The 20,531-nt window shown below is 39.4% G+C and overlaps 1 protein-coding gene across 6 annotated transcripts in view; it reads right to left on the reverse strand.

Moving 5' to 3' along the window:
* The window catches only part of GRIA4 (glutamate ionotropic receptor AMPA type subunit 4), a 236,133-nt gene that overhangs the window by 25,753 nt on the left and 189,849 nt on the right, over positions 1–20,531 (reverse strand). For all 6 annotated transcript variants that reach the window (XM_009476843.2, XM_009476844.2, XM_087756036.1 and 3 more), the window contains exon 13: positions 17,957–18,204. In XM_009476843.2, coding sequence (XP_009475118.1) covers positions 17,957–18,204 — 248 coding nt within the window. The remainder of the gene's footprint in view (positions 1–17,956; positions 18,205–20,531) is intronic.

Raw genomic sequence — 20,531 nt, forward strand, 5'->3', positions numbered from 1 at the left:
TTTGACAATTCATCAAGAGAAATTAAGTGTAAAGCTGCGTGGCACTGGCTGAATATGTTTAATAAATTAGGAATAAAACAAGCACTCCGTTAACGAGGAAGATGTAGCCAAGGCTTATATCATTCTGTACTCAGAAGGCTTGAAGGATCAATAATGCAAATACTAAAAAAGAGAGCTAATGCAAGAGCATTTTTACAAGAAAAACAACTTAAATTTTAATGACAAAGGGCCAACTTTGAAATCATGTTTTTTTAAACACATTCAAAAATTTATAGGAATAATTTTTGTACTGGTATTTATAAGGTTTGTGTGCTGTAATGCTATTTGTATGAAAAAATTTCATTCAAATACTGAAGTACAGCACATATCAAGACATTTTCACATGTAGCTGATAGTTCAAACAGAACAGAGTCCTTGGGACTTCCTCTGATAGCTTGCCCAGCATTTATATTAAATAAAGAACTACTAGTATTCAAGTTGTGAGTCTTCACAACAATATTAGCTCTTCTGCAATGGGTTTCTCAGGCTTTCCTGCTAAACTCTTCCATTGCTATATACATGCTTATCACAGAAAGGACATGACTGGCCATCTCGGTTGAGTGCCCAGGCTCAGCTCAGGATCCACCAGGACAGTGGGTGCCTCTTGAATTCCATCTTGCAAAACCCATGTACCCCTGAGGAACTGACTGGTCTGCAGAAAGCCAGAAGTCTTGCAAAAAAGCTATGGGCAGGTTGTGTGCTGCATTAGAAGCTAATACCATTTATGAATGTTATCTTAAAATCCCCTGTCCAATTGCATTTAAAACACCTCCTCCAGAACAATATCTCAAAATATTCTACAAACACTAAGAATAAAGTACCTTTACAAGAGTGTGTATGTATTGTTATTCTTTGTTTAGAGATGGGAAATTTAAAGCAGCACTCAAATACTTTTCAATTGTGGCTAATTAAAATAAGTATAACACTCTTCATTTAGCCATCCAAATAAGATGGTTAATTTCCAGGGGCACCGAGTATTTACAGCTTCTATGTATATCCTAAGTATGCAGCTTAGTTACTTGAACTGAGCTTTGTAAACAAATATGAGCCAAACTGACACCTTGAGGAACAGCAGGAGTCCCAATTAATGGGAGACCCACTGCTGCTAAAAATTGCCATAGCTACTTTGAATTCAAAGAAGTTCTGACAACTTACACCAGCTAGAGGTCTGATGACTGTAGTTTAAAATATTTATATAAATTGAAAGCTGTTTTGCAGCAAGATATTCCAATTACAGTATGCAAACACTTCTTGGCACGAGCAATTAAATATCTATTTTGCTTGTGTAAAAACAGCAGCAGTTGACCCTGGAAGGCAACTCCGCTGGTTTCTCTGCTTTATACAAAGCTTTGCTGTAAATAAAAAACACATAAAATTGTCCCTAGAGTAACTGTTCATATCGGTTCAGTATACAGTCTTTAGTAGAAGCACAAACACCAGTTTCTCTCAACTCCAAGCTATTTTAATTTTCGCTAACGACTACCTAATCCTGTTCTCATTGAGCAGTACCACTTTTTAAAGTACGATTTTTATTGCTGGTTGCAGCATAAGCAGGATTACGTGAATAGGCTGCTGCAGTCGAACACCTGCAACTCAATATACATGTTTTAAGGGCTTGAGTGGGATTTTTCAAAAGTGTCTGAGCACCGGTGTAATGCTGCTCCACATGGCAGGAATTGCTCTGAGGATAAGCTTAGCCCACTGCCAACTGCCTCAAAACTCTCTCTCACCTCAGAAACATTAGGAAGCCTGAGCCCTCTATAGTTTTTATACATTTGATATTGCTGAAAGCACTTACAATAATATTTTAAAATTTAAAATTTGTAAAATGAGCATTTTTAAATGCATGCCCCCAAAATACTTAATGCTTTCAGACAGGGTAACATTCACTTCTGGTATGGCTGGCAGAAAGCCTTTTGCCTTTTTGCACCTTAGGTGAAGCAGAACTCACCTCATGGTTTTGTCACAGCAGGATGTTTGGATGCTGTTTCACCTGCCTCTCCAGTAACTCCTAAATTTAGGGGCACCCATCTGAGAGAAAATGGTATTATTGGCACAGACAGGTAGGGGTTTCGTGGCGGGGCACAGGAGGTGGTTCAGTGCCAGGCAGAGGTTCCACCAGTGTTGGATTAGTGCTGCTGAAAGGCAGGGAGTAATGGCTTGTAGTGGGGACCACAGCAGGGAAGCTCTGCCAGGTCTCATGCCATCCCTCTCCTCTCCTCCCTAGACTGCATTAGTGCAGGTGTCTCTAAGTGACATTATGTTACGTTATCCAGGCACATGTCATTGACACTCCTTATGCCACTCCATCCGCAAGAAAAAGCCAAACACTGCAGTTTACTGTCTGCAGAAATGATCTATTTGTTTTTCGAATGGATGACTTGATTTTAACAGGATTGAAAACATTATTCATCATCACTAATGTTGGCCAGTAAATTTAAATTTTCTTTTACATAATACGTTAGCCGTATTCGTAAGGCATTTTAACTTTATGCTTCTGAATGCTATGGAGTGATTATTTTCATCCAGAATGAGGCTAGAAAAAAACATATCTCTTTTGGACGCAATTCAGTGCTTATTGAATAGAAATAGGGTGTAGTCCCTTATAACTTAGAAAGTTGTTCCTTCGCTATATCCATCTCAATGCATTTGATATGACTGATGGATTACTAGACAGCCTATTAAGGCCACAGACTCTGGCCACCCTACACAGAGGAAGATTTCACTACACGAAAATCTTCCAGCACAAAGCAGGTGGCAGCTGTTTCAGCAGCTTCTAATTTTTCACTCCATTCAACATGTCCCAGCAGTGGCAGAAATATTGTGCCTTGGACCGAGCATTTCACAGCTTTCATCCACAGGCAGACCCAGCCCTAGGCTGAATCACCTATCCCCAGAAGAGATGTTACTGTGACCTCCAAAAACAGTCAGGACTCTCACTGACAAATCATGGAAAGCAAAATATCCTGTTGGACTTATGGCAAGTATTAGGTTTTCTGGTTCTTAACCAGCCCCATGTCTCAATGTGCTATATAAATGTATGTTCTATTCAGTGGGTAACAGGGCAGCTAAACCAAGATCTTTCATAATGCAGTATTGAACATATCTGGCATTTTTGGAGACTGATTCAAATTTGGTAATGTTTGAAGAGATTGCACTATCAGACTTCTCCAATTTTTCATTTATGCCAGGCTGAATCTCATCCTTTATGAACATATAATGGTAAGATGGATAGGAGGAACTATATTTGACATGGTCTTCTCCTGTTATTCTACTCCTTATGATATGTTGCTGCATTTTCTTCCTTGCAAGCAGCAAGACCTCATGACAGCAACTGATTAATTTAAGATGTCAGTTTAAGATTAAGAAATGGTAAAAAAACATCAGGAGTCACAATGGAGTGACTTCTACAAGTAAAGATACTCAGCTGAACGTCTGTGCCTACCTTTTTCACAAAGTACCTCACTGTCAGCTTAAGATGCTCCATAAAAGGTGATAGAAGTCCACTGTCCTAGCTAATGTTTCTCAGCTGTCCTCAGAGAAGAGTCATACAAAATGAGTTGTATTTGACCACTCTCAGGGTGACAGAGACATAGGTATCTGTGGCAAGAGCCACAGTGAGAAAAAACCTCCTGCCATCTTCTCAGCAGCTGCAACTGGGGAAAAAAAAAAAAAAGCTTACTGCTATTACTGTTCTCAGGAATTTGAGGAGAACTGAATTTCTATATTTTTATCTTAGAAACCAAACACACTATTTTAGGTGCTGTTTCCAATGAGCACCACTCTTCTGCCTGTCTCGTTAGACTTTTCAGCCATCAAGTCCCAGTCTCACCTTAGTGAGAATGAAGCATGAAATGACTGCAAAGCCAAATACCATCAGCATATGGTACGGTACTGAAAGTGCTGTAATACAAGCAGTCTGCTCATCCATTAATTTTTTCCTAGTGAGGAAAGCAACTCCACATGGGAAAGCTATAGGGCAAAACTGTAGTTTGCTTCTGATGGAATTCATTCACTGACATCAGTGTCCACAGAGGTATTTATGTGGCCACTGTGTCAAAAGCCATTAATAACGCTGAGAAATCAGCATGGATACTTGATTTTTACTGTTGCCAGAAACAGACCACTAATTCCTAAGATCTGCACAGGTGATACACTGTTACCAGATCTAAACTAGACTGAGAAGAGGTACGAGAGATTTCTGTAACTATACATGCTTCTTCGTGACTCCATACTGTTGTTTTTCATAAAGAAGTATTAGAAGGAAGGCAATAAACAGAAAGATCCCTGCTAAGAGATGGTTTCTTAAGCCTTGGTCTAATTATAATGCAAGCACTTTGAAGTTCATTATTTTAATTAGAAGCAGAGACTGAGAGAAAAAACAGGGGGTCCATTCCCCAGGTGGGAATTCTAGCTGCAACTGCAATACAAACAATAAATAATACTGCATAACTTGAGCCTTAGTGAAATGCTGGCTTGTGTTTTGCCTAATGGCAGATCAATACCATACAAATGAAGCAATTACAGTTGTGTCATATAAAGCCTTATTTGGTCAGCAGCCAAAATGGGGATTAGCTGGAAGAGTTCCTAGGACTTTCTGTCTGAATATTATTGCAGAAGAGGAATTAATGAGGAAGATCTGATAGGCTGAGACAAACATAAATGGTGCCAGCAACCAGACGAGATGGTCGGTCCAATAGCCAGTGTGCTGATAATTAAAATGCCCTGAAGCCAGCTGAACATCAGTCCAAGATCAGGTGAAATTATCAGACAAGGGCAATCCAAACCCTCTGGCAACCAGCTATATAATGTTGCCACCATTGGTAAAGCCATGTGCACAGCAGCAAATGCAACTACACCAGCACTCATACCAGTCAGACCAAGCAAGTCACTTCAATACAGTAAAAATCATGCGTGTAATGCTTCAAACACAAGCAGGCAGGCTATAGAGAAAACAAGGTATGGAAATTACTAATAGATATCCGCAGCGGATATGGAGATCCAACTAATATAATTACTGCTGTTCTGAACACATGCCCACATGCCACTTTTAATAAAAAAATCTGGAGGGAGTAAAGTCCACTGGTGATGGAGATTCCTGCTATTGCTTTCTGAAGGGAAGACAGAACAACATGTGGTCATAGACCATAGACTGTTTAAGAAACCATTACTTGAAGTTGCATTTTCCCTATTGTTTTGTCTCCAAAACAGTTTCTTTGATCAAAGACACTGAGAAATCTACTGTGGGGTTTGTTCTGAGGCATATACCTCCATGGATTTGAAATAATCACAGAAACATCTGAAGTAGGAATGGACTTTAAATATTCACAGCACAATAAACACTACAGTATTAATCTTCAGTGTCCCTCTGAGGTTGATGGGCAGTTGTCATTACCCTCAATTTGCAAAGGTGAAACTGAAGCCAGAAGGTGAACTGACCTCCTCCAAGACTCCCAGGAAATCAGGGCAGGATCATAATTAAGCTCATCAGTACGACATGACTTCCAGTCTCGCGCTCAGTCAACCACACTTCATTGCTGCTCAGAATTCATTGGGCCTTTTCAGGCAAGAATTCATAAAGAATGTACCCTTCTGGCCTCCTAATGGAAATAATGTTCTAGAGGTAGACTAAGCTTAAACTTCTGTGCACATTCCCTCAACTCAGTCTTTAACCATGAGATACTCCTAATATTTCTGCATACCCTGCCAAAAGTGAGTGACAGCCAACCTGAGCGGTCTGACTCCTGTAACAAAACACTTTTCCACCTTTTGACCCCACTCTTAGGGGTTCCACAAAAGTCCATGCTGTCAGTCACTCAGCAGCTATATAAGGCTGCTTGGGAAGTTAAGGGCTCCCTTTGCCCTGGCAAAGCAGAGATACAAAGCACTGGCACTTATTTCACTGAATTCAGATGCTCTCACTCTCTTTTGCTTTTCCAGCAGGAGAATGGGATTTAGATGAGAACAATCTGATTGACTTTTGATTCACAGAAATCATAATTAAAACCTAGTGGTCAAGAGCAGCTTTTGTACAAGCTGGGGAGAAGGCCTTCTACTACACAGAAAACTTAACCATCCCTCTCCATAAGCTCCTACAACTTTCCAAATACTCCTGCAGTTCCAGGAGATTGAATGTGATGGCTGAAGATGTCCTTTTCACACCCAGAATTGTAAAAAAGGAGTGCAGTCTGGAAGGCACCTCAGGAGGTGTCTGGTGCAGCCTCCTGCTCACACAAGGGTCAGCTCTGAGGTCAGACCAAGCTGCTCAGGGCTTCATCCAGTCACGGTTTGAAAACCTCCAAGGATGGAGACTGCACAACCTCTCTGGGCAACCAGTGTCACTGTCAGACTGTCCTCAGGCAGTCAGGGGAAAAAGTTCCTCCTTACATCCAGTCTGAACTTCTCCTGTTTCAGTTTATGCCCATTGTCTCTTACCTTCCTGTCCTGCACTGCTGTGAAGAGCCTGGTCCCATCTCCTCGAAGACCTTCCCACAGGCACTGTGGGCTGCTGTTAGGTCGCCCCCAAAGCCATCTCTGCTCCAGGCTGAACAAGCCCAGCTCCATCAGTCTCTCCTCACAGGGCAGGTGCTCTAGATCCAGCTCCAGCTTGATCACCTTACACTGAAATTGCTTCAATTTGTTGATGTTTTTCTTGAATTAGGAGGCCAAAAAAGGATACTGTATTCTAGATGTGGTCTGAATGTTTGCAATTATTTTATTTGATGCCACAATATCTTCTCTTGTGGCCTACAAATTGGATGAACTAAAAGCGCTCTAATTGGAACTGCCTTGGATAATTGCCCACTATCTAAAAGAGATGCCAAAAGAGATGCAGCCTGCTTATTTAACTGTGATAGGAACAATTCCTAAATCCTAAAGAAACTGTGATGACTTTTGGTGCACTTTCAACTACACTTTCATAGCTTGAGTTTGCATTATTTAAACTCTGCACAACCAGAACTAATTGTTAAGTGTTCATGTGGATTTAAAGGAAAAAAAATCTTTACCAGGTAAAGTTAGAATATAATTAAAATAGTAACATACACTGATTAAAACCTGAGGCGATGGATCATAGAAAGTGCAGAGCATCTGAATGTAGGCTGTTCCCACAGCTTTGCACACAGAAGGACATAATCTTTTTAATTAAAACCAATAAAGAAATGAACATCAGCCTACATCCCGGCTCTTACTGTTTTGTGTTGCAACCGGCAAAAAGCTTTTGTGGAAACCTTCAAATAAAAAATTCTTCTTGAAAATGTAAAAATCTGAAAAATTGCCTAGTAATGTTTGCATTTAGGCACTTGAAATTTGGGTGATTTGACTTATCTAGAAAAAGTCGATACTCTGTAGGAAATAACTTGCAGATTTCCAACCAGGTCCGATGAGTTTTTCTGTAGACTCAGAATTTTAAGATCCAAAATAGATCTCAACCACACAAATAACACAGTGTAAAATGCTATAAAAAGAATTTCCATACTGCTGTGTGCAAAATCAGGTGCCTACATCCATACCAAGGAAGCCAAAGGTCTCATTCTAAATGTTAAAAGCCTCTCTTACAACAAACACAGTTGCAAACTTTGGCTGCACTAGATGGAACCATATAAGCAACAGATCGGAATGAGCTTAATGTGTAATTATGTACACTGAAAGCCTATTCTGGAGGTAACAGATGGGCTGCCAGATATCGGGGCTGCTCTCACCTGCAGGCCTCGGTCATCCCTGCTGCTAGTAACAGAAGATGCAAGGGACCTGGATCTTCCTGCACACAGATGCTATTACTGCCCACGTAGAGGCCGGAAGGCTCTGCCTTCTCTGAATCCTGGAGGCAGATTATTCTTTTCATGTGTTCTTTTAGCATAGAAAGAAATAACTGAAGTGCAACAATAAAATAGGTCTCTGTATCAGGTCAGGCTTGGACCGCTTTCATGCAGTTCACTTCTGGCTTCAAAAAAGTGCAGGGAAAACTGTAGGTTAAACTTTGACTACAGAAAACTGCCAATCCTGCCAAAAGCTGTTAAAGGAGAGTCTCACTCAACAAAAGAGCACACAGTATTGTTCAGCATCATGTGATTTGCTAAAAGATATGGTTAAACAGGAGCTAAATCCTTCTTCAGCTTTGATTTAAGCTCTTACTCAGTGACAAAATTGGAACGGAAAGCAGAGGAAGGAAGGCAGAAAATGGGAGTAAGGCTTCTAGCTATAAAAATACAGAAAGACTTGAGTAAAGTGTATCTAGAGGTAGTTGAGAAAAAGAGCAGTAGTTTTGACCCTACTTCCTACCACACACAAGGTAGACCAGTTCAGAGAAATAACTGATCAAGCACAAGTCAACGTTTTATCATGCAATCTTTTGAACTTGTGCTGTTCAGTGAGATGCACATATGGCCACTTTTATCTGGAACCTGAGCCACCTTGGGAACATCTTGCTGATGTGAGGTAATAACCGCATTTTAGAGATGTCATGCCAAGATACACAGTAGCTTAAAAGATATATTAGAACTGCCCAGGGAGACGGAGCTGGGTGTGTCAGTCCCAGGCCTCCTGAACCTTGTTTTGTGCTTTTTTTCATTGGCAACATTTTCACCTTTTGTTCTGGGATGTTCATTCCCTCCATAATGCCTACTCTGTCACACAGTGTGCTGGTTTAAGATACTGTTCTCAGCTCAAAGAAACTCCGCGAGAAAGAAAATAAACTTTTTTTCCTACTTTTGGTTTGGGATTTCTCACAAGAGCCAAGGCTGCATAAAGAGTAAATGGCCATTTTGTGTCTCTCAGGAGTCCATCTAGTACTTACTGTCAACTGGAAGCGGGCGGTTTTGCAACTACCACAGATTAATCGCAAACTGTTTTTCAGGTGCTATTTGTTCTCCAAATGTCAGTTCCACAGAGAGGCATTGTTGCGAGCTGCTGAGATGCCTTTCAGTGGCCTGCTCCCTTGCTTTAGTCTACCTACAATTTACCTGGACAATTATTATCTTAGTGGGATAGGCCTTTTATTGGTGGGAACTGTACCATCAACTTCAAAAGGTAGCCGGATTGTGCCCGTAATGAATACATATTCTGAAGCCTGGCAGTTTCCTGGGAATTGACACCTAAACAGTTGTAATGAAAAGAGAGAAATAATAACGAGCTGCATTGTTAAAATATAATGGGCTGCATCTTGCCCTCTGCTGAGCCGCTTTACAAGGTTTTGGGGAAATGGCAGGGAAAAGGGCAAGAGAAATTTATTTCTGAATTGCCAAGAAGCAGAGTTTGGTCCTCGGTGGACCTATAGATTGGAAAGAATGATAACCCTTTTGTATCCCACTGGCATACTCTGGGGATTAATGCTTATCAAACCTTGGCAAACTTCCAGAAAGTCAGTAACACATCTGCACAGCAATGGTATCAGTATTTTTGAGAGTTTCTGGTCTTCACTGATAGCTTTAGGGAAGTTCATTGATTATACTTAAAAATACGTCCCTTTTTACCTGACAGAGAAGTGAACAGCCTGACAAATTTCATTTGGAAAGATTTGATATCGTGAAGCTCCTACTCTGTTTGCATTCAAATATTTCTGAAGCAGAAAAACAAAAAACGATCTGTGATTTTTTTTGATGTCTTGATTTCTTTCTTACTGTAGAAAATGAGCCTGTTTTATAAAACTTGCCCTGGTGCCGACTACCACAGACCAGCCCAAACAATGCTTCTATACAACAACACAGAAATTTCACCTTTAGTAATCACTAAATATCAGGACAAAGCTCTTGTATAAATATCTTGTAAAAAAGGCAAATAAAGAAAAAAAAAAGCCTCATTGTGCTGTTAAGCAATGGTAAAGCTGAAGAGACAGAATGGTAGTTTCATCTTTTATACTGATTATACTGTTAATTTAAAAATATCTATTGCCATTGCAATGTTTAGATTAAAAAATACCTTTCCAGGCAATAGTTTTATTGCTGTTTCCATGCTCTGTCCTTTCACTCCTGCTCAGAAGCACCTCGTTTCACAACTGTTCTCACTAAAATCCTGGGACCTTCCCTGGAGTAAGGAGCAGGATGATATTAGCAGAGAGGTACCAGAACAGAATGTGACTGTATGACCAAAATGGGAGCTGGGCTTCTTGGAAGAGCTTTGCCTTCCATCAGTGGCTTCTAATGTCATTCATAGTGTAGGGAAACAGAAGTGGCAACAGACCAAATTCCTGTGACTTTTGCCCTCTCCTCCAGACCACGGAGAGCTTTGTTCAATTATGAATCCTCCCCTGAAGTCTGAGGGTGAAAACTTCTTGCAAGTGGCATTGAAGAAATAGGCTCTGTGGAACAAGGTAGATCACAGATGGCTCTTTGAAGTACTTGAAAGATATACTGATTTTTTTTTTTTTCCCCCCAGGACAGAGAAAATTCAGTGAGTGCAGCATCATGGACGCTAATGAGTTGTTTTCTTCTAAAGATACAAATATCAGAAACTCTCTCAATAACAATGCTCTTCACTGCAATTTGGTGACTTAAGTCAGGATTATTACAATTTCCTGCCTCTATATGTAAAAATTGCAAGAAAGGGCAAAAATCCTCCAAGTAGAAGATTTTGCTTAAATACATTTGCTTGTACATCTTGCAATGGAGCTCATTAGCCATCATTAAATTTTCCTCTTTTTTTAATTGCATTCTTTTCATATGGGGAACTCCCTTATCTTGATTAAAAATTATAACATTGATACAACAGGCATCACTGGGGATCAGAGAAAGCTGGAATTCTGATCTCTGCTCTCAAGGTTTTATTTTTACTGTTAAAACAGATATTCTGTTTTTAGACAGAATTAATCCAGGTAACTGAAACTAAGTATGCCTCCCAGGCTCAGCTGAGAGAATAACTTGCTAACATTCATTGCCAGGATCTCTCTTCACTGATCTTCTTTTGACCCCTGACTTTTATATTCCTTGCTAAGCAGTGGCCCACTCTCTGCCTTTTTACCTAGTAAATGTTATTTTTAGTTGACAGATACCCCAACGAGCTCTGAAGGATCTGACCTGCTTGAGAAATATCCAGGCTATATGCTCTGACACTGGTAATGGGGTGGTAATTCAAGCCTTGTTATGCCTAAAGTGAAGGGAAGAATATTATGCAAAGTCATATAGTATGATCCACACCATCAGTCAAATAGGATAATGTTTACAATATGCATAAAATGTTATAGGTAACATTCTAGTTTTCAAATCATTTTGTGTCACAGAAAGAAATGACCTTGTAAAATCTTGGTAAGTGAAACTCCTGTCTAAAATCCTGTTCTTGTAAATATCAGCAGACCACCCCATAACTATGCAGGGATTTTTGTTTTCTCTACTGCCCCTTGCTTTAAAAGGATAGAGGTCAAACTCAGTAATTTCACATTACTCATTTTTATCCTCAAACCTCCATTATTCACCAGTTGTCTCTCTATCTTCTCTACATCAAACATAAATAACACCAGTTTTTAGCTCCTGCAGTGCTTTGCTGAAACGATTGCCTCTATGGATAATACACTGACTATGGGCAAGACCAGCCATTCTAGCAGGAGATGGTAAACGTGAAAAAAAATCAAACCTGCTTCCTCTGCATCTCTCCTCACTGTGAAGGTAGTTTGTCTTCAAAATGATCTGGGGAGGTCTTTGGATGCCAGTGTTGCCAGCTGGAGGACAGCTAGCCAGCAGAGGAAATGCCCATTCTGCTCTCTGAATTGCCAGAACAATGCTCAAAAGTACGAAGGGCACAGACCTCACCACGGTGACTCAAGCGTACATTACCTTTGCTTATTCCTGTACCTTTCTAGAAACAGAAACGCACCATTGAATAAACAGTGTAGCCCAGATGCAAAGAAAGACCACATGCTAGAACAGCTACATCAATGATATTGGTTAAAAAATAAATAAATCTATGAAGTCCTTTGAAATCTGAACAATATAGGGTACACCAAACAGTGGTCCAAGGAAATGCTTACTTTATGATATAACAGCACTTGCACAAGGAAGCTTCACTCATGGGAAAATCCTATTTTTGTTAAGATTCATGGATTTCTACAGTACAAAAACACTAGTGAGAGAACTCTCTAGTAAATAAATTTGGACTCTGTAAGTAATTTGGGTGGTCAGCTCAAACATTGTTTCCTAGTTTTCCTCTTACTCAGAGGCAATCTGTGAATATCATAGCCCATTTTTGTACGAACAAATCCAATTTTACAGAAATCATGAGAAACCAGAGAATGCAAGAAGTTTTTTGGGAAAAATTTTTATCTATCCTTATAGGTGACTACGGTGTAATGACTATGATTCTTTTCCCACAGAGCTTGGTGTTAATTGTCAATTCACTGATCTACAAAAACAGGGTAAAAAGAGAACTGAGGTATATCTCACCATAATGTATTAAGTTCATAATAAACAGCTTTGACAGTGAATGATGATCTGGGAATTCCTTCCACAATAAGCTCCTTATACTCTGGTCTCCAAAAACTTCAAGGACAGAACTTGATAAAAAGTTTAATGGTCCCATTGGAAGAAATTATACTCTCAGAGTTACCCTTATTTTCCCAAGCTTGTATCAGGTCAATGAAAAACACATCCAGAAAAAAGAACAGGGAATATCCCATCCTATGTATGGCCTGTATCTTGTATTAACATGCATGCATTACCAATATAAGTTTTCCTTCAACGCCGCATTTCTAACTAAGGGACCATACTGGATATATCCTTGAAAAGCAAAAGTAACATTGTCAGCTGTAGTACCACATTGAAATGAAGCAATGAAAGAATGGCAATTTTAGAGATTTACCTCGGGAAAACAAGGACTAGCTGAAGTCACAGAGATCAAGATGGTAGTTTATAAAGCCCATGCACAGAAAGACGCCCTTCATAACAGATCTTTACCTTATTCACATAAACTCACAGGTTTCATCAAGAAAAAGTTCCCTCCACCACAGATCACTCACTCCTAAGGCAAATCTCTTTCAGATATTGCACAATTATATAAAACAGGAGGATCCATAAGATGTTGACAGGGCACCATTGGCATGCCTTTTGCACTTCAAGCACTCTCCAGGGCACTCCTCCCTTGCAAGGGATGGAAACTAAAATCGATAGCATCACTCACGTTTTACTTTGCACTTCACACAACTTGCTAGAATGACCAGAAAATTACATCCGCATCATCTGCTTCACTGATTGACTTCCCACATTTCCCACCCTGTTAATACAAACACAGTAAGGAATGGATAAAGAACCGGCCCTTAACCCATGTAAAGAGTCAGTTCATGTCACCAGCTGTCACACTGCAAAGAACCAGCAGATATCACCATATGGACCTTTTCTCTTTCCTCCCCAGACCATAAACGATTCCATCTAATGTCAAACTGGAGTTACTTCTTTACTACATAAAAAGAATAGAGACTTGAATAATGAAATACAGAATCCCAGATTCATATCTATAAACATTAGCTGTCATTGCAATAGTGGTAACTTAATATAGCTCTGGGTTTCATCAGGTTGGTCAACAGCCATCACCAGTCTCTAAAATACATCAACACACCTATTCACAACAGTTTTTTATTATTTGGTTAGATCTAATCCTGCCACTCTCATCTGGCTGGCCTCAAAGTGTCTCACCAGACACTCATGAACTGAGCAGGTTTCACTCATGCATGCTGCATACTGTCAGCTGCGGGACAGGACAGCCAAATGTCCTTCATTAAAACAGCCACAGAAACAATGACAACTCCACATTTTTTAGCTTAACCCGTCATTCACCTTTGCATCAAACAGCTTCAAGGTACAAAAAGTAGAAAAAGCTTTTAGTGTACCTTTGAGACAATACTGCCCCTACTTTCTTTTTCATTATCTCGTAGAGTGGAGAATTCTTTCATGTTTATCACTATTCAAACTTGTTTATGATGCCTACATATCTAAAACAGAAAAGCAGAGGCATGCAAGGCACAGGATTTGCATAGTACAAGATCTCCAGGTGTTGCCCTCTAGAAACACAGATTACTGCAAGTGGCAAGGCAGATGAGCCAGAGGTGATCCACAATGGCCAGAAGTCTGGCCACAAGAACATCTTCTAACGACAACAGTTTTACAAAGGCAGGTCTTGCTAAGCAGACAAGCAGCACTCTCTTAACCACCTTTGAAAACACCACCTTTGAAGAAAAAAACTCATTAATTCACACTGATTACTACACAGCAGTTTTGGAAGGATACCTACCGTGGTAGGAGGAGGAAACAGTAAGGACAGCTGGGTAGCGCCACGAGAGAAACTCAATCTTTGTTGTGATGAGAGCCTTTGCTCTCAATCCCACATTCCTTCTCAAATATGTCAGTCTTTTACAACATTCTATAGAAATGAATATCACTGAAAAGGAAGGAAGGAAGGAGACATGCATGATGTGTAATGTGGTGCTGCCTGGTGGGCATAAAAGAAACACACATCAGGCATTTCCCATTCTCTTCCATCCAGTGATATGCATGAATCCTAATACGGCACCAGCACGGAGAACAAGTCATTCCAATTAGCCAATAGGTACTGGTTGAACACTGCAGGAGTGTAGCATGGAACCCAATAAGGAAGAGTTTCAAATTAAAATCCACTGCCCTGCTCATGCGTAGGGTCATGAGCAACAGAGAGACCACTCCCCGGATCGCTCTGACAGGTGGATTTCATCTGCGTGAGTGAAGTGATGGGTATGAGCTCCGTAATGAACATGAGCCCGGTGATGTGATGGCAGGGAACCATCGCTAGTCCTATGCTACCAGAAGAAGTCTAATTTGGATCACCTCACTTTCTGTCAGTGTTAGATGTGTGGAAATACATGGTCTGGTTCTCCATACACTCACAGCAATTTTATGCAGCTGTTACTACATTTTCAGTGAAAAAACTCCTGATTTATAATCATTGTAAGCAGGAAGAGGATTAAGACTAAAATATCTCTAGTGAAATAGGTGTTCACAGAGTTTAGTGAATAATTTGCTATGAATAGTTCATTTGAAAAAATCGGTATTTTTCCCTAGTCCTGAACAGACCAAGAAAAGAGGGTGTATGTTTAACATTTATATGCTACTTGCAATTATTTGTGAACTACATCAAGTAATTTGTGGTCTACATACAATTCAAATAGGAAATTATGATTATTAAATAAAATATAGAATTTACAACTCCCATAGCAAATTATGTCTTTTGACTAATTTATGTAATGAGCTTAGCTAGTCTGCCCTTCATGGATTTCAAACTGCATGTTCAATATTTGCAATTATCTGTGCAGGCAGCAGTTACATAAGTCACCTGATCAGTAACAGAAACACTACCATGTGGGATGCAGTGAAAATAGCAAACCCAGCATATTCTACAATTTCAAACAATTCAGAAAATACTGAAGCATACAGTTAAAATTTGCAGCTGAGTCTTTTCTGTTCAAAAGCACAGGGGTAGGAAGCTTTTCCTCTCTTCAGTAAGCAGTACTGCCTGTAGACATACATTGAAGAGGTGGTACAAATGTGAGGTGTTGCTTGTTCTTTATTTTTGTCCAGAACATTAAGTGTGTTGCTTAATGTTTTTAATAGGTAAGCAGCACTGATGTGTTGCCTGAGGTTTGTCACTGGGGCTGGAGAGGGAATGGGGTGCAGCAGGAGAACAAGCAGCTTAGCACATGTGAAAGAAAGGCTCGGGAAAGGCATGGACATTGACAGCCAGTCGAGACAGCTTGAAAGAAGATTTGGTCTGATTTTCAGTTTGGGTAGGATTTCCCTTATTCCCCTTTTTGAAAAACACTTGAGGGTAGGATGTGAAAAACTAAATGCTGTTGATCAGGTCACCCTAATGATAGTTGCTGACCCCCAGTTATACCAAACTGTGGCCTCACTGAAACATATGGGAGCTTGGTCTTTAACTGGGATGGAACCAGGATTTCACACTTGATCCTTACAAACAAGGTTGTGCTCTTCCTCTGTTCTTATTAAACTGTCTTACTAGGCCCTCTTCATTCTAAGTCTAACTGCTTTATGTCTTGGCCCCGTTACTCCTAGATATTTTTATCTAGCCAACTGAACAAACCTGAAATAAGCCCAAATTTGACACAAACCAACTTCCACTGGCTACTAGTGCTCATTATAACAGGCTGTCTCTTGTTGCTGGTGTTGGATACTCTGCAGAAAAGAGTGAGAGGGACTAAATAGCACCACAAAGCATGCTTAGAGCAAACAGCCCACTGCTGGGATATATATGACAGCACCTAAAGTGATTCCTAAAAAGTTTGCCCTAAGTTTGGCACAGTAAAGCATGACTGTCAGCAATGGGCATTTCCTTACTATGGGAAAGCAGCTCCACTAAACTGCAGTGCTGCTTACCACTTTTAAGTTGTCTTGAAACACTGAGAAGGATATAGCAATCTATTAGAAATATAAAACAAAAAATAAGTGCTTTGAAAATATACCTGTATAATAGCTCAGCCTCTCCTATTATCTGCTGCTTTCTACCTTTAACAATCCCATGAGTTCTGGACATGTTTTTCTTTACAGTTAATATTTTCATTGTTGTCATTTTCCCTCTCTCACCTCTTTATCTTCTCTTACCACTTTATTCAGTGGTGAAGGTGACAGTTTTTAAATCTGAGAGGTACTGAGAGGACCAAAAATTCATATTCAATCACTGAAATAACTGGTCTGATTTTCCCCTGCACATACAAATCTTCTTTTGATGCAGATGGAAGTGATTCTGATGATACTCCTATTCCCATCCGTGTAATACAGTTAAGGTTATTGAGGTTTGTGGTATTACGTGCAGGTTAAATTGGTGAGTTAATAGTGGGTCTAGTTATCTGCATAGTGATAATGATGTCTCCTCTATGGTCATGGATGTAGACAGGTACCTCCTTAGTTATTTCCTGCACAGAACTATGGCTCCATCTGCACTTGCAACTCCTCCCTTCAACCCACTTCATCTCCTTGGTGAATCTATTTCATCAGAGCCTGTTGTAACCCCTTATCATAAGCACATGGGTGAAATTTGAGAAGTGAGGTGTTGGTTGCTCCGCAGGCCATTCCCTCTCCCCCATTCACAGGCACCCTATCACTGTTAGATTCCACAGGCCACACTCCCTCAGTCTGCTATTTTTCTTTTGCTTTGAAGAAAATTGGCAAGTCTACCACAGGAAAAAAGCAAGTTTTGTTTGCCTTAAACATTCAATACAACACAACGGTAAATACTGCCAATTTTGACAAAGAACTAGTACCTTCACTTGTTTCCCTGACAATTTGAATGAAAAGCAAATGATGTTCTGCCTGCGAATCAAAAACTCTCCTGCGTGACTGAATGTGTCTGATACCATGATAAAGAAAATACTGGTGAGTTTGAAGGCAGTACTGAAATGCATAATGCTAGAAACACAAACTTCTTTTTTTCTAAATAAGAAGGTGCTTTAATAAAAGTACTTTAATGAAGTTGCTTTAATGAAGGACTAATTGCCTCTAATGATGACATTTGAAAAAAGATGTTACAAGCAGCTTCTTCTTCAGAAATTAGCAGCCAAGATCAATAAACAAAACATAAAATGTAGGCATATTATTGATGCAGATACTGATGCAGATAATGTAGGCATAATACTGCTATAAAGGGTTGAATTTGGTGAAAAAAGCTGATGAAATAGAATAGCTGATGTTAATTCTACTGAGGCTCACTTCAAGTAGCTAGTGTTCAACCAGTTTGGTTTTTATATGGCCTTGAAAGATATGCCAACTATAGCTGCTAAATCCAAATTGCAATTAGAAATGGTTACCTTTGTTGATCAAAAAAATATGAAATGGAAGAAAAGAAAAATAACATACCATGTTCACACACAAAACAAAAAGAGCTATATCAGGGACATCAGGGAAGGTGGAATACTATAACAACACATTTTATATTGTTATACTATTCCACCCACCTTAATGGAGAACCCTTCGGTGTGGCTATGCCATAGCCTTTCGAATCCAGATTTCCTCCCACTTTCATGGTGTCACATGGCTTTCGTTGCTCAATGTATTCATTCATGGTGGACTCCAGCAGGAAGGCAAACTTGCCCTTGGATTTCCGGACACGAGCTACTCCCTCTGCAGTAGTCCTAGTGAACACTGATGGCTCTGCTGATTTCATGTAGGTCCACATCTTTTCATACACTGCTATTTTTGATCTCTGGAGAAAATTAAAAAGAAGTTAGAACAAAAGAATGTTGTAACATTTCAGAATGGCACTGTTCAAAATGAAATCAAGCATACTTAATATTTCAAACAACTGGGGTTGGGAAAATCATACTTGGATAAGGATTTTCTTTGAATTCCATGATTATTTTAAAAGAAACACGAAATCACAATATCAGTACTATAAAATCAGATATTATTTTTAGGCCCAGTTAGCCTCTAGCAGTCACAATAAAATAACTGCAAAGCTAAGACCTGAATTTACTGTTAGATAAAGGCAGTTCACACAGTCGAAGTGTTGTAAAGTGTGTTTTGGAAAATTGTATATGAAATAGATATCCACAATAAACATGTATGGGAAAGAGAAACAATAAAATAATCTCCTCATAAATACTGAGCTGAATCTTGAAGCACTTTTCAGCTCTAACACCCACTTCTTACACGACCAAAGCAATGATAGCTTAAGTGAGATTTCTGCTTTCAACATTCAGACTCCAGAATCCATTCAATTTACATTCAGAAAGGCTGCACAACATTTCAAGACATGGTTCACAACAAAAGACAGAAATAGCACATTGGACCAAATATGCTATTAAAGGAAACAAAATGCCCTAAGCATTTGTGTGAAAGATGTATTAGGTATGTTTTTAGAACTGCAGTATCAGTGGGTTTATTTTAAAGACTCTGATCCTGCAAATAATTGATTAAGAAATGTGCTTGGTCAAAAAATGTGCAAGAATTCATGGCTTACAGTGCATTAGTTGGAAATATTCCTGTCTGGGAATGCATGGTGTAACCACAAGTAAAGATTTAAGCAAAAAACCCCCAAACCTTAATAAAAAATAAAAACAAACAAAAATTTTCATTGGAAGGAAGGAAGGAAGGAAGGAAGGAAGGAAGGAGGGAAGGAAGGAAGGAAGGAAGGAAGGAAGGAAGGAAGGAAGGAAGGAAGGAAGGAAGGAAGGAAGGAAGGAAGGAAGGAAGAAAGGAAGGAAGGGAGGGAGGGAGGGAGGAAGGGAGGGAGGAAGGAAGGAAATGCTCTCAGGCTGAGAAGCTTCCTGTGCTCGTTAGATTCATTCAACAACTCTTTTGCTTCCTCCAGCGACAGGGATACATACATGCAAACCAGTAGTGTGTCAGCTGAACACTATACAGTGTTTTTATTTAATAACAGATGGCACTTGTATTCTCTTATGCATGCTGCAAAAAGGACTTTTTAACCCAATGCTCAAGTCAGCTTCTATTTGAGTCAACAGGAGTTTCTAGCTCAGCAAGATTTGGTCTATGAACCCACTCCTACACTGTGCTGAGCACTCCAGGAAAATATTCATTATTATAAAGCCCCAAAACAAAGGGCCTTAGAATATTTAAACAAATATCAAATCCTATAATCTAGGTATTATTTAAATTGACAATGGCTTTAAAAAGCCTACAACTGAGCCTTTGTATAGGTAAGAGTAATTTCCCTGAAACACTTTTTACCAATTACTGAATGATTGGTCTAACTTGAAAGTAAGCAGCATTTAACCAGAAATGTTCAATAAAAATACCATAAAACAGAACATGATAAATTATCCTTGCTTTTTTAGCTTGTCTGTACATATCATTTTATCTTTCTGTCAAATACAATAAAATTTAAATTAACAACAGCTGTGCACGTCCATAACCACATCCTGCCTTGTCACCCTCTCTTTCCACTGTAGTCACAGCTACTTTTCACTTACATAATAGTGGCTGAGAGCAGAGCATAAGCTAAGCCACCCATGTATTCTTTTTGGTTTACACTGATGTAATTTCATGGATTTAAATTTACAGAAAGAAAAAAAAAAATGGAAGAGAGCAGTAATGAATCGGGCATTATTTCAAGAATATTTACTTGCCTTTGTCTGCCTTCACTCCCAATCATTTTTTACATCTTAACATCCATATCATCAGATTCTTTATAAAGCAAACATCTAATAGGTCACTTTCCTTCAAAACTAAAAACACGCAACACACAAAATAGCCCTATTAGTAAGAGGAAACAATGCCCTATATCAACTGAAAAAGGTTGCATTACAATCTATTTTTTTAGGATCTAGTTTCCTTTGCCCATCAAGAGACAAAAAAATATGTCAAGTCTAACAAGGCATCTGTTCTGTAAGAACATTTTCTTTTCCCAAGCTTTCATTTGTTAACATTCAATTTCTACATGTTAACCCAGAGTGAAAATTGAAGAGTGAACCAACAGATATTCCTTATTATCATATGAGGAAACATTGCAGCTTTCCCCTGCAGTCAGCCAGGCTAGGATAATTTTCATTTAGGGCTTTGCTGAGTAGG

This window comes from Nipponia nippon, unplaced genomic scaffold, assembly GCF_047370975.1.
Source record: "Nipponia nippon isolate SJK-2023a ecotype South Korea unplaced genomic scaffold, ASM4737097v1 scaffold_2, whole genome shotgun sequence".
NCBI classification, from domain to species: Eukaryota; Metazoa; Chordata; class Aves; order Pelecaniformes; family Threskiornithidae; genus Nipponia; species Nipponia nippon.